At 47.2% G+C, this 11049-nt stretch overlaps 1 protein-coding gene and 1 long non-coding RNA gene across 12 annotated transcripts in view; one reads left to right on the top strand and one right to left on the bottom strand.

Moving 5' to 3' along the window:
- Positions 1 to 4308: 4308 nt before the first annotated feature.
- Positions 4309 to 8872, bottom strand: LOC310833820. The gene is made up of 2 exons (XR_014558945.1): positions 8723 to 8872; positions 4309 to 4793 (listed from the first exon to the last, which is right to left on the bottom strand). It is a non-coding gene; the product is annotated as an uncharacterized lncRNA (long non-coding RNA).
- Positions 8731 to 11049, top strand: part of DYNC1I2 (dynein cytoplasmic 1 intermediate chain 2) — a 34929-nt gene continuing 32610 nt past the window's right edge. For 4 of the 11 annotated variants that reach the window (XM_083708074.1, XM_083708071.1, XM_083708072.1 and 1 more), the window contains exon 1: positions 8747 to 9014. In XM_083708074.1, coding sequence (XP_083564200.1) covers positions 8839 to 9014 — 176 coding nt within the window. In that variant the 5' untranslated portion in view covers positions 8747 to 8838. Of the gene's footprint in view, positions 9045 to 9285; positions 10828 to 11049 lie in introns of those variants that run through there. The other 7 variants (XM_083708065.1, XM_083708075.1, XM_083708070.1 and 4 more) reach the window with 7 other exon arrangements.

The following is an 11049-nucleotide window of genomic DNA, read 5'->3' as shown; positions in this document are numbered from 1 at the left end:
GTTCCATCAGTGCAAGCTTTTCAACTTGCCAAATGGAACCCGCCTCTCCCTGTGGGTTGTTCTGGGGATTCTTCTGACACACACACCAGAGCCAATTGGGGGGGGGGGGCATAGGGGTACATGGGTACCCCTATGAGAGAGAGGGGGAAAGCCCTGTTGCACTAGCAGAATTCCTTGTGTGGTCTTCCACTAGCGGGACTAATTAGCTGAATCCCACCCACTGTATTTAAATATACAGTGGTACCTCAGGTTACATATGCTTCAGGTTACAGACTCCGCTAACCCAGAAATTGTGCTTCAGGTTAAGAACTTTGCTTCAGGATGAGAACAGAAATTGTGCTCCGGCGGCGCAGCAGCAGCAGGAGGCCCCATTAGCTATAGTGGTGCTTCAGGTTAAGAACAGATTCAGGTTAAGCACGGACCTCCGGAACGAATTAAGTACTTAACCTGAGATACCACTGTAGTTTAATTGTGTTTTACAACACCGTAATTTTTAAATTGCTGTAAACCACCCTGAGTAGTGCATAGGCAGCAGAAAGTGGTTTTTCTTTCCCTCCCTCTTTCAACTATAGCCATAAAACAGTTGCTGAGGTGCCATGCAGGAAGAAACCGTGAATTACCATGGTAGGCGATAGGTGTGTGCTGTGGGGATTAGAGAAAGATTCTCATCTCTTCCAGAGAATTTCCTTTTCCTTTGAATGGAAACTAAATACATGCACAATCACTGCTGAATAGAGTTAGCACTATTATAGTGTTAGCAGAAAAAAATGTCTTTTCATTGTTGTTTGGAAGTAGCCACTGGCAAAAACTCTTGATTTTATTTCAGATACAAAGGATTACACCATTGTAACTGTATATTCAACAATGTGGATTTAATATTAAGCGATAACAGGACCATTTCTGAAAGCATTATTATACTGAAACTATCTGGGTTTTATACTTAAACCAACCTAGAGACGCTGGGCATCTCACTGTTACTCTGCATTCACCAAGACTTAAAAGGAACCTAATTATGTCCAAATATTTACTGCCATGTATTCTGTTCAACCCAACAACGGATCAATTTCATCTAAAGGCAAGCAGAGTATATTCCACATCAATTTATGCAAAGCAGTGACCTTATTTGATTCAAATGCAAAACTGCCCATTCCTATTGCAGACGAAATTCACCAGGGTAAAATGTTCAATAGAAAGATTACATTTCCAGTGGGGCAGAAAGTTATTTGCCAGTGTCTCGTAATGGCTTGGATATAAACATCCTGGATTTCAATCAGCACAAAGGCAGAATAGCAATAATCTCTCAGAGAGGTTCTAGCCGAGTTCTTTGTCGCCTGCAACATTATGCAGGCTCCCCGCCCCAATATATTACAATAAGATCTTGAACAATTTTCAGGAGGAAAGAAATAGAAGGAAATAGCCTTCTAGTCATTTTCACATCAGAAATGTGATGTATCTAGTGATGTCTGCCTTGCCTGATAACTTTGCAACTGGGAGGTGAAGGTTACATCATTCACATTATTTCCAGCATAAATGAAAAGCACTGAATTCTTTGAACTGGAAGTGTTCCATCATTTTTCCCACCCTCCGCAGCCCACCTCCCATTATTAAGACAGCATACCGGCTCTCTGATGCATTTGATCCTTGCCTATGAGAAGTCATTTGTCTCCTTAATGGAAATATATGAAATTTGCTTTAACAGATTTTAAGGGTTTGAATGAAAGGTCCCTTCGAACATTTCATAAATGCCCATTTTGGGAAACGTGCACAATTTGAGCATTTTTAATAAAAGGAGGTTTTGTTTTGCAATGTCGCTTAGCAGTGACGAAAAAGAGAGGGTCGCTTGAAAGACTGACAGATGCCTTCTGGCCAAAGATTCTGTGCTACAAGAACAGCCTGTATTTTCACAATCAAATAATTTATGATCACTTAGTATCTGGAAAAGATAGGATTTTCATCACGCTGTATTGTCTTGACAGAAGGAAAATGAATGGTTGTCCACTACACAGCCTTGTGTATGGCCTTGCCCTGCCATATTAGAGACTGGGGAGCAAATAGCAGTTGCATCCCATGGGTGGATCACATCATTCTAACTTCATGCAAATCCAGTATTGCTGTGCTGGGCCCGGGGGTAACCCAGACAACGCGGTCCAGATCCGATCCCGAATCCAAGGGTTCTGCGAGGAGTCAGTCCAACAGGGCCAAGGCAGGACACAAGGCAGGAAACCAGGCAAGGTCAGGCACAGGGTCTCAGGCAGGTTCTGGCAAACAGCAATGTTGCTCCCGCAACCTGGGGTGGGTCCGACAGCCTTTTATCTTTGTCGGGGTAAAGGCCAGTCCTGATACCCCGGTGACTCATCTCCCTGTCTCCCCGAAGGCGAGCACTCCTCCTGCGAGTACTCAGGTCTCTCCTTCTCTCAGACCTTAGTCTCTGCAGCTCGGGAGATGTCTGTGGGTTACTAGACCCAGAGGCCGCCTCAGCCTCTCCTGACCCAACTGGTAGTGGAGCAGCTGTAAGTGATAGCCCAGCTGAAGGCAACAAGGTAATCTCTGGAGCCAGGGCAGGCTCAGGGCCCTGACTTGGCTCAGCTGGTGCTTGCTGTAGGGGAACCTGTGCAGATTGGGGCTCTTCAGAATCAGGCCCCAGACTAGGTTCAGATGCCGCCTGAGGCAAAGGATCCCGTGCAGACTGAGACTCCTCTGGTTCTGAGTCTGAGCCCGAGTCCCAGGCCATCACAATTGCGACATGGCACTACCAATTATCCAGTGGTGGTTGTGTAGTGACAGCCCTACATTTTTATGTATGTAGGAAGAAATTCTTATGTAGAGGAAGGACCAGTCATCCCATGTGGCCGCTTTAAGCATCAGATTCCATAGTGGGGCAGATCTATGTAAACGACATTAGACTAGTCCATTCTCAGCTCAGGAACAAACGTGTGTGTACCTGTGGCAGTTTACTTTGTTTGAATCTTTGAAAGCTAGAAGAAATAATGGATATTCACATGGCAGCGTCATGGAAGCAAATCCCATTGAACTCAACAGAGCCTGCTTCTGAGTAGACATATTTAGGATTGTACCGCACAGCATTTCTTGTATACGCAATTTAGATTGGCAGACTGCAAAGTGAGAGTCACAGCAATATAGGTGACAGGCTCTGGCAGATTGAGCGGACAAAACCAGTGGTGGGTCCAACGATCAAGAAGGCAGTAGAGGGAAGTGAGGGGCAGATGGGGCTTGTCAACTTGGGAAGGATATATTTGGGAGAAGAAAAAGCTAGACAAACCCAGAGTGGAGTCCCTAAGGTGGTTGGATGGCACCTTGCACACCTCCTTCCGGCAACTCCTGCAGCCAAGCTGGTGCCAAACGTATTGCTGTCCTTTCCTTTGGACCACATCAGCGAGGCTGAGAGTGGGGTCTTTTTGTATGGGCAGCCCAGGACCTCCATACACACTGCCCAGTCTTGCACCCCAGGGAGTCACTTTGGTGCTGCTAACACATCAGTTTGACTTCACCCCTGAAGGTGAACTCCATTGTCTCTCAAGACAGACAGGCGCCAACCAATTATTGGAGGAAATTTTTCCTGTGCTGTACTGAACCTATATGAACCACATCCTTTGTGCATGTAGAGGTGCTGTTTCCTGTAACCAAAAGCCTTGTGCGAAACAGACCTTTGTCTCTGTTGCCACCTGTGCTTTTATGCCAGCACTTGAGCCGAAGTTATTTTCCTGCGAAAACCAATACAAACTGCTCTTCTTCTAAGCATAAAGGCTGCACGTATTAAGGCAGACTGACAGACAGGACCGATTGACTCCACAGGAAATTGAACACTAAGAGTTACTGTGACCTGTGGAGATGGCACCTATTGTTAGGAGCATTTACTGGATAAAAATTTGCCAGCAAGAAGAGAATGCTAACTGTTCTGAGCATACATACCAGCGAAATGTATGTTGCATGCTGGAAAACACAGCAGCTTTGCGCCTTCTGTTGCTTACTTTATCCCCTTGAGGTTGGGAAGGAAAGCCCAATATGACAATGGGGAAATGTGATGTCTTGAAATCTCTAGGTTTAAAACCATTCACCTTAATAGACTGGGGGGGGGGGGGGAACCTCTCTCCTTAATTTTACATTCCAGTCCAGATTCCCACTACTCTAAGAATTATTAAACAGGAGCTTGAAACAAAGATCAAACTGATTTTTGGATCGTGTAAATTCTGAACTAAACAAGCTCATCCCATGCAAAGATCTTGATTTTCTTCATTGAAAATGAACAGCAACCCATGCACTGTGGATGAAGCAGCAGCAATACAGCACTTCCTTTAGAAACAGGGCTGTATTATATTTTGAACGATCAGACATGTTCCCTTGCCTTTCTCCCTGTCAAATGCAAACTAATGGGAAGGGCAGAGAAGAAGGGCAGAATACACAGTAGCCTACAATGTTTCTTTAAATGGTTCCTTTTCTGCCGATCTTTTCGGTGTTTCCATTCTTGCTTTTAGAAACCACTGCAACAGCAGAGGTTTGGGGGCCTTTTAGGAAGCTTTCATTTTCTCGCCTCTTAACCACATAATAGGAATAAAATTAGAGCGCCGTACTTGCTGGACCAAAACCAAGGAAAGGGGAACTTGGTCTTGTATTCTTTGAACCCGTGTAGGTCTATTTTCTATAATGTTTGGCGGTGAATCGCTCTTAAGTGCTTGCCCATTCACGAGTGTATGTTTTTCGTGGCAAAGGTTGCTAGATTGCAGGAGTACTCATCTCAGGAGGGACTCGCGATTCACCATCACCTTATTTTGACACTAAAGAAGGAAATGTGTATCAGGCAAAGGGAATAATAGGGGAAGCGTATTAACGGTGTAACAAATATAAAAGGAAAAGGAGAGACTAGAACAATAATAACAATAATAGGGAAGTAAGACTTTTACCTTGCAAGAGGAGACTGGCCTATCAGTTAATGTTTGTCGGTGGATCCCTGAAATACAATGACTGGTACTCAGACTAGCAGAAACCGGAGCAATGCGCAGTGGTGCACTCAGAAGACATGCGGAAGGTACTTGAAAACACACACAACTGAAGGATGCCCCTAGTGTAGATTGTTCACTGGCTTTGCAAAGAGAGCAAAACATCAGTTCTGCACTATTCAGAGAAGTGTGAGTAGGTGTGAAGAATTCTTCCAGACAGGGGCCTTATATTGCAAATAGGTTGTTCAAATCTGGTTTTTTTCTATTTGCACATTTGACACGCTCGCTTCCAAACATTGCTGTATTTCCTCAGTCATGGATATTCATTGCTTATTCTGCTGCTTCCCATCCACAACACCAGGCAGAGCTTGATGCAGTGTATCCAGCTGTTGAATTTTTTTGTCTCTCCCCTCAGTCACTCTCCTCACTACCTCCCACTGCCCTTTTCTGTTCTGGGCATACATGCAGGTATTTCTGTACTTAAAAAAAAAAAAAAAACAGATCCTAAGAAGAGTGCAAGAGCACATTTTACCAGTCCTAACCTGGGTGAGACTTAACAGAGCAATGGGACACCAACACACCCACAACACTGTTGTGCACTCTGACCAGGGGGGAAGGTGGCTGGTTGGAGCAGGCAGATCATTGCACCAGCCTCACAGTGCCTGGGTCCAGATGTCAGGCGGCAGAGGAACCAACGACCATGGCAGGCTGCCAAGAACGGACAAGGAAGAAGAAGAGGAGTTTGGATTTGATATCCCACTTTATCACTACCCGAAGGAGTCTCAAAGCAGCTAACATTCTCCTTTTCCTTCCTCCCCCACAACAAACACTCTGTGCGGTGAGTGAGGCTGAGAGACTTCAGAGAAGTGTGACTAGCCCAAGGTCACCCAGCAGCTGTATGTGGAGGAGTGGAGACGCGAACCCGGTTCCCCAGATTACTAGACTAGACTACCACTCTTAACCACTACACCACACTGGAGAAGTTCTTATCATCTGCTTTTATTCAATATTCACACAGAAAGGCTTGGGAATGCAGCCTCTCCGAATAACAGTGTTGCCCTGAGTGAATCTCCACCCCCTGTCTCTTCCACTTCTTCATGAGTTATCGCTACGGGTGCTGCTATTTGCCCTCTGCCTTTGAGCTCTTTGCTCTCCTACTTTCAATGCCCACCAGGTTCTGGGAAAGGGGAAGTCTGGATTGCTTTCTAAAGACACCAAGTCCATCAGCTGTTGCTCCCCTGGTGCTGCTTCTTCCTCTTCCTCCTCTCCCATTATTTCCCAGCTTTTCCCCTCATCTGCCTCTGAGCTGTGGTCTCCCTCAAACCCCTGTTGTAATTCTGAACTGTCTCCTTCTTCTCTGGAAGGGTCAGGCTGGTGAGGTAGTCTCCACCACTGCTCTTCTGCCCAGGCCCTGACAACAGATCAGGCCTGATGCTGTCATGTGATGGCAGGGAGTAGAGTCGTAGCTACTGGGGGGGCGGAGCTAGACATGGTCTTTTGCCCCAGGTGAAGGCTCCAGAAGGGTGCCATTGAGACTCCCAGCCTGTGTGTGTACGCAAATGTGCATTGGGTGTGTGGGTGCCAAATTAGGTCTTTGACTCAGATGAAATAAAGCCTAGTTTTGCCCCTGGCAGTGGGACTAGTTCAGGATTTAGCAGATCTGGGACTTGCCCAACACCTTCCTTGGAATGCCCCATTCCAGGGGTTTTGGCTGCTGCTGCTGCTGTTAACCTTAGTTCTTCTAGTTGGAATATACTGTATATGCACATATTTACCCCAACTAGAAGATATATTCATTTACTAAGTTTCTAGTCCCTCAGTATATGGATGTTAATTATTTATTTCTTTATTTCATAAAAATTATACACTGCTTGATTGTTTAAAAAACCCACAAATACGGTAGTTTTAAAAAATACGGTAGTTCAGTTCTGCTGCAGCTTGTTTTTAATGGTCTTAAAACAAATCTGTATCTACAGATTTATGGAGCAATAGACAGAAATGCGGAGTTTTTCTTCCTGAGGGAGGGCAGTCAGCATCACAAAACAGGGTGACAGTGCATACTTTTGCCCCCTTTGGCAAAATTTGTAGATCTGGCATTGATTGTATTCCTTTGATGAGCATTGTCAGTAAAGCTATGAAAGCTGTCAGAAAGAGTGACAGTAGTTGAGGATATCTATACAACTGACACGGAGATTATGGTGTCAGGTTGCACAACTCCTGAAAATGTCTTCATATATCCTGCTGTCAACTTGCTTTTAAGCAATGTGAGTTGTCTCCGAACATTACAAATGATAGTTAGCCACTCACTCATGTTTCCCTGATAAATACTGGCAATATGAGAAGGAGCAGCCTCTTTAAGGTCTGAGATATTCTATAAATTGTACAAAATAACTAACTACATAACAGCCTCTATTGTTTACACAGATGCACTGTTCAAACTCTCATCTGATGAGAGGTAAGAGAAAAATTCAAGTTTGATTATTTTCCTAAGACGAAGCTGTAATCAATGTAATGAAGCTAAAAGGAAAGAAAGGAAACTGGAGCAATTGCGGGGGAAAGGGCAACTGGCCTGTTCAAGTTCCTAATAATTTATACTAAGCATATTGGAAAAGGGGATTGGGGTTGGACAATATTTGGCCCTCTAGGTGTTGCTAGACACGAACTCCCATCATTCCCTGACCACTGGCCATGACTGCAGATGTTGGGTGTCTGAAGAATTTCTGAGGGGCCACAAGTTCCCTATATCAAGAGTGAAGAAAGACCAGCTCTACGTTCAGCTTCAAAGAAGTGCAAACGTCTTGTGTCCAGAGGAGGAAATGGGTCCGAAGATTGAAGAGTTTGCAGCATGGGCAGTTATGGCAGTGCCTTTGTACCTTCTGTAAAACGTCCAGCCAAAGGCAGAGACAGCAGACAATGTCAAAGTGCTGTTTCTGTCCTTATGGAGAAGCACAGCTGCGACTCACCCTGCTGGTGGTTTTTGTTTGTTGTTTTGTTTTCTTAGAATGGGTGTCGGGTGAGGAGAAGGCACATGCTACTGCAACATTAATTGGCGCACACGCATCAGATCCATAGCTGTCAACGTTTTCCTTTTTTTAAGGGAAATTCCCTTATTCCGAATAGGATTCCTCGCAAGAAAAGGGTAAAAGTTGACAGCTATGATCAGATCTCGGGGCCAAAAGCAAGCGCAACCGACCACGCCCAGCAGAACTAGTGTGTTCTTTTGTTGCCCGTTACTTGGGAGTCACACAGCTTGAATTCAGTGCGATTTACTTCCGAGTGGGTGGGTCACGTCGTCCGGATCAGATTTCGGGCAACCTGTGCTATGAAAAAAAACAGCAGAAACCCCTATCAGGACCAACATCCGCTGAGTAAATTGCATTTGGCAAGCGCTGCACGATGTAAGGATGCGCACTTTCAGCCGCCGGACCAGATGGAGAGCAAGCATGCAACCCAAGCGCGGAAAGCGGACTGCAATTCCCAATTCGCCCCGGGACAACTCATGGCAGTTCCCAGAATGCACCGCTCTTCCTCCTTTTACAAGAGGCTGAAGGCTTGACAGCCGGCAGGCTGGCGGTGACGAGGCTTGGCCGCATGGCATGCTGGGAATTGTAGTCCTTACCCTCCCCTTAACCAACGCTATATCTGAGAGATGTCAGCATGTGGCTGACTGATTCCTTCGCTCTATTAAAAACAAAAACACCCCACACAGAAAAACAGTGGAGCAACTTAGTCCTGGGCCCCCAGACAAACCGCCCTTCCGCTCGTACGTCACCCGCGTTTCTCGCCGCGCGCATGCGCCCCCTTTCCACGCTTCCCCAACGCCCAAGCTGCGCAAGGGACGGCGGCTGCTGCTCCGTCCAGTCCCCTCGCCTCGTTTCGGCGCATGCGCGTCTCGTCAGGTGATGCTGAGCTGTCTCCGGCGGGGCTTTGCTTTGGGTCTCAACCGCCTTATTGGAAGCCGCTGCCGTCTCGCCCCTTCCCCGCCGCCCTTTGTGAAGGAGCATCTCGGAGCAGAGCCGGCGGCGGCAATCTGAGCGGAGGAAAAGCCCCCGGTGACAGGTCAGCGCGGCCTTCGAAACCGCCGGCGGGGTGAGCCCCACCCGCTTCCTCCAAGCGGCGGCGGAGCGGGGGGGGGGGAGAAAGACCCAGGGCGGCTTCGGAGCCGTGTGGCCTCAGGAGTAACGGTCAGCCTGTGACCGTTGAGGGCGCGAGGGGAGGGGGGGCGCGCGGAGAGGAGGAGGGGTGGAGCCGCGGGGTGGGCGACGCCCCGGAGCCGCGCCTCTCCCCCTGCCCCGCCCGCGCGTTGTCGCCGCCGCTTTCCTCTCAGAGCGGCGCTTGCTTACTTGGCCTTCGGTTTGCTTCCCTTGCATCTCCGGGCGCTTTTGCTTCCCGTGTTGGCAGCAGCGAAAGTGTCTTACCGTGAAGGGGGTGGGGGTGTCATACCGTCTTGAAAGACCTACGCTGGCTCCCAGGACGTTTCCGAGCACAATTCAAAGTGTTGGTGCTGACCTTTAAAGCCCTCAACGGCCTCGGTCCAGTATGCCTGAAGGAGCATCTCCATCCCCATTGTTCTGCCTGGACACTGAGGTCCAGCGCCGAGGGCCTTCTGGCGGTTCCCTTTCTGCAAGAAGCCAAGTTACAGGGAACCAGACAGAGGGCCTTCTCGGTAGTGGCCCTGTGGAATGCCCTCCCACCAGATGTCAAAGAGAAAAATAACTACCAAACTTTTAGAAGACATCTAAAGGCAGCCCTGTTTAGGGAAGCTTTTATTGTTTAATAGGTTATTGTATTTTAGTGTTTTATTGGAAGCCGCCCAGAGTGGCTGGGGAAACCCAGCTAGATGGGCTGGGTATAAATAATAAATTATTATTGTTATACTGGAATTACTTTTTAAGACCCAGTTACTCACTGGGGCAAGACGGTTTGAGCGTATCACACTGGTCTTAGTCCATAGCTGTCAACTTTTCCCTTTTCTTGTGAGGAATCCTATTTGGAATAAGGGAATTTCTCTTTTTAAAAAAGAGAAACGTTGACAGCTATGTCTTGGTCCGACTGCAATTAGTCAGCTACCAATTAGTTTCCGGGTCCAATTCAAAGTGCTGGTTTTGACCTATGGAGCCTTCAACGGCTCAGGACTGCAATAACTCAAGAATCTCCTCTTCCCATATGAACCCACCTGGACCCTGAGATCATCTTCTGAGGGCCTCATTTGTGTGCCTCATCCACAAGAGGTCCTAAGGGTTGCAACACGAGAAAGGGTCTTTTCCATAGTGGCTCCTCATCTGTGGAATTGCTCTCCCCAAATAGGTTCGCCTGGCACCTTCATTATAAACGTTTAGGCGCCAGGCAAAAACATTCCTTTTTCACCAGATCTTGGCTTGATTGACAATCAATGCCCTTTTAAAATGTGTTGGGGGCGTTACTGGGTTGCTGTATTTAGTTTTCATTATGTATTTTGTGTTTTTATATTGTGATTTTATCCTGTGAACCACCCCAAGACCTGCGGGTATAGGGCGGTACAGTGGTACCTCGGGTTAAGTACTTAATTCGTTCTGGAGGTCCGTTCTTAACCTGAAACTGTTCTTAACCTGAAGCACCACTTTAGCTAATGGGGCCTCCCGCTGCTGCCGCTTAACAGGGCTGATCCTCTAAAAAGCTGACAACACATTTTAGGTAGGGGCACAAGCTTGGTCAGAGCCCACTTCAGCCAGTTACAGCTTTGCAATGGAAATGGGCTATAATTAGGGCTGGGGCAAGGCATTTTGGCACCTGAGGAGGACCCTAGAATGGTGCCTCCTTCCCTGCCAGAGAAGAAGGCATCAAGGATGATTTAAAACAGGAAGAAAGATTGGCAATAGGATGTGCTGCTCGGGTGAGTGGTTGCCTCACCTTGCCTAATGGGTGGGCCAGCCCTGATTCTAATGCTCCGTGGAAGCACCTGTGTCTGGGGAACCTGCGGCCGTCCAGATGTTAGACTACAGCTCCTATAATCTCTTAACTGCTGACCAGGCAGACTGGGGCTGATGGGTGTTGAAGTTCCTGTGTTGCAAGGGGTTGGACTAGATGACTCTTGGGGTCCCTTCCAACTCTACAG

The sequence above is a fragment of the Podarcis gaigeae genome (genome assembly GCF_964106915.1).
Source record: "Podarcis gaigeae genome assembly, chromosome: 1".
NCBI lineage: Eukaryota > Metazoa > Chordata > Lepidosauria > Squamata > Lacertidae > Podarcis > Podarcis gaigeae.
Note: the sequence above shows the minus strand (reverse complement) of the source record. Positions and strands in the feature narration are given on the sequence as shown.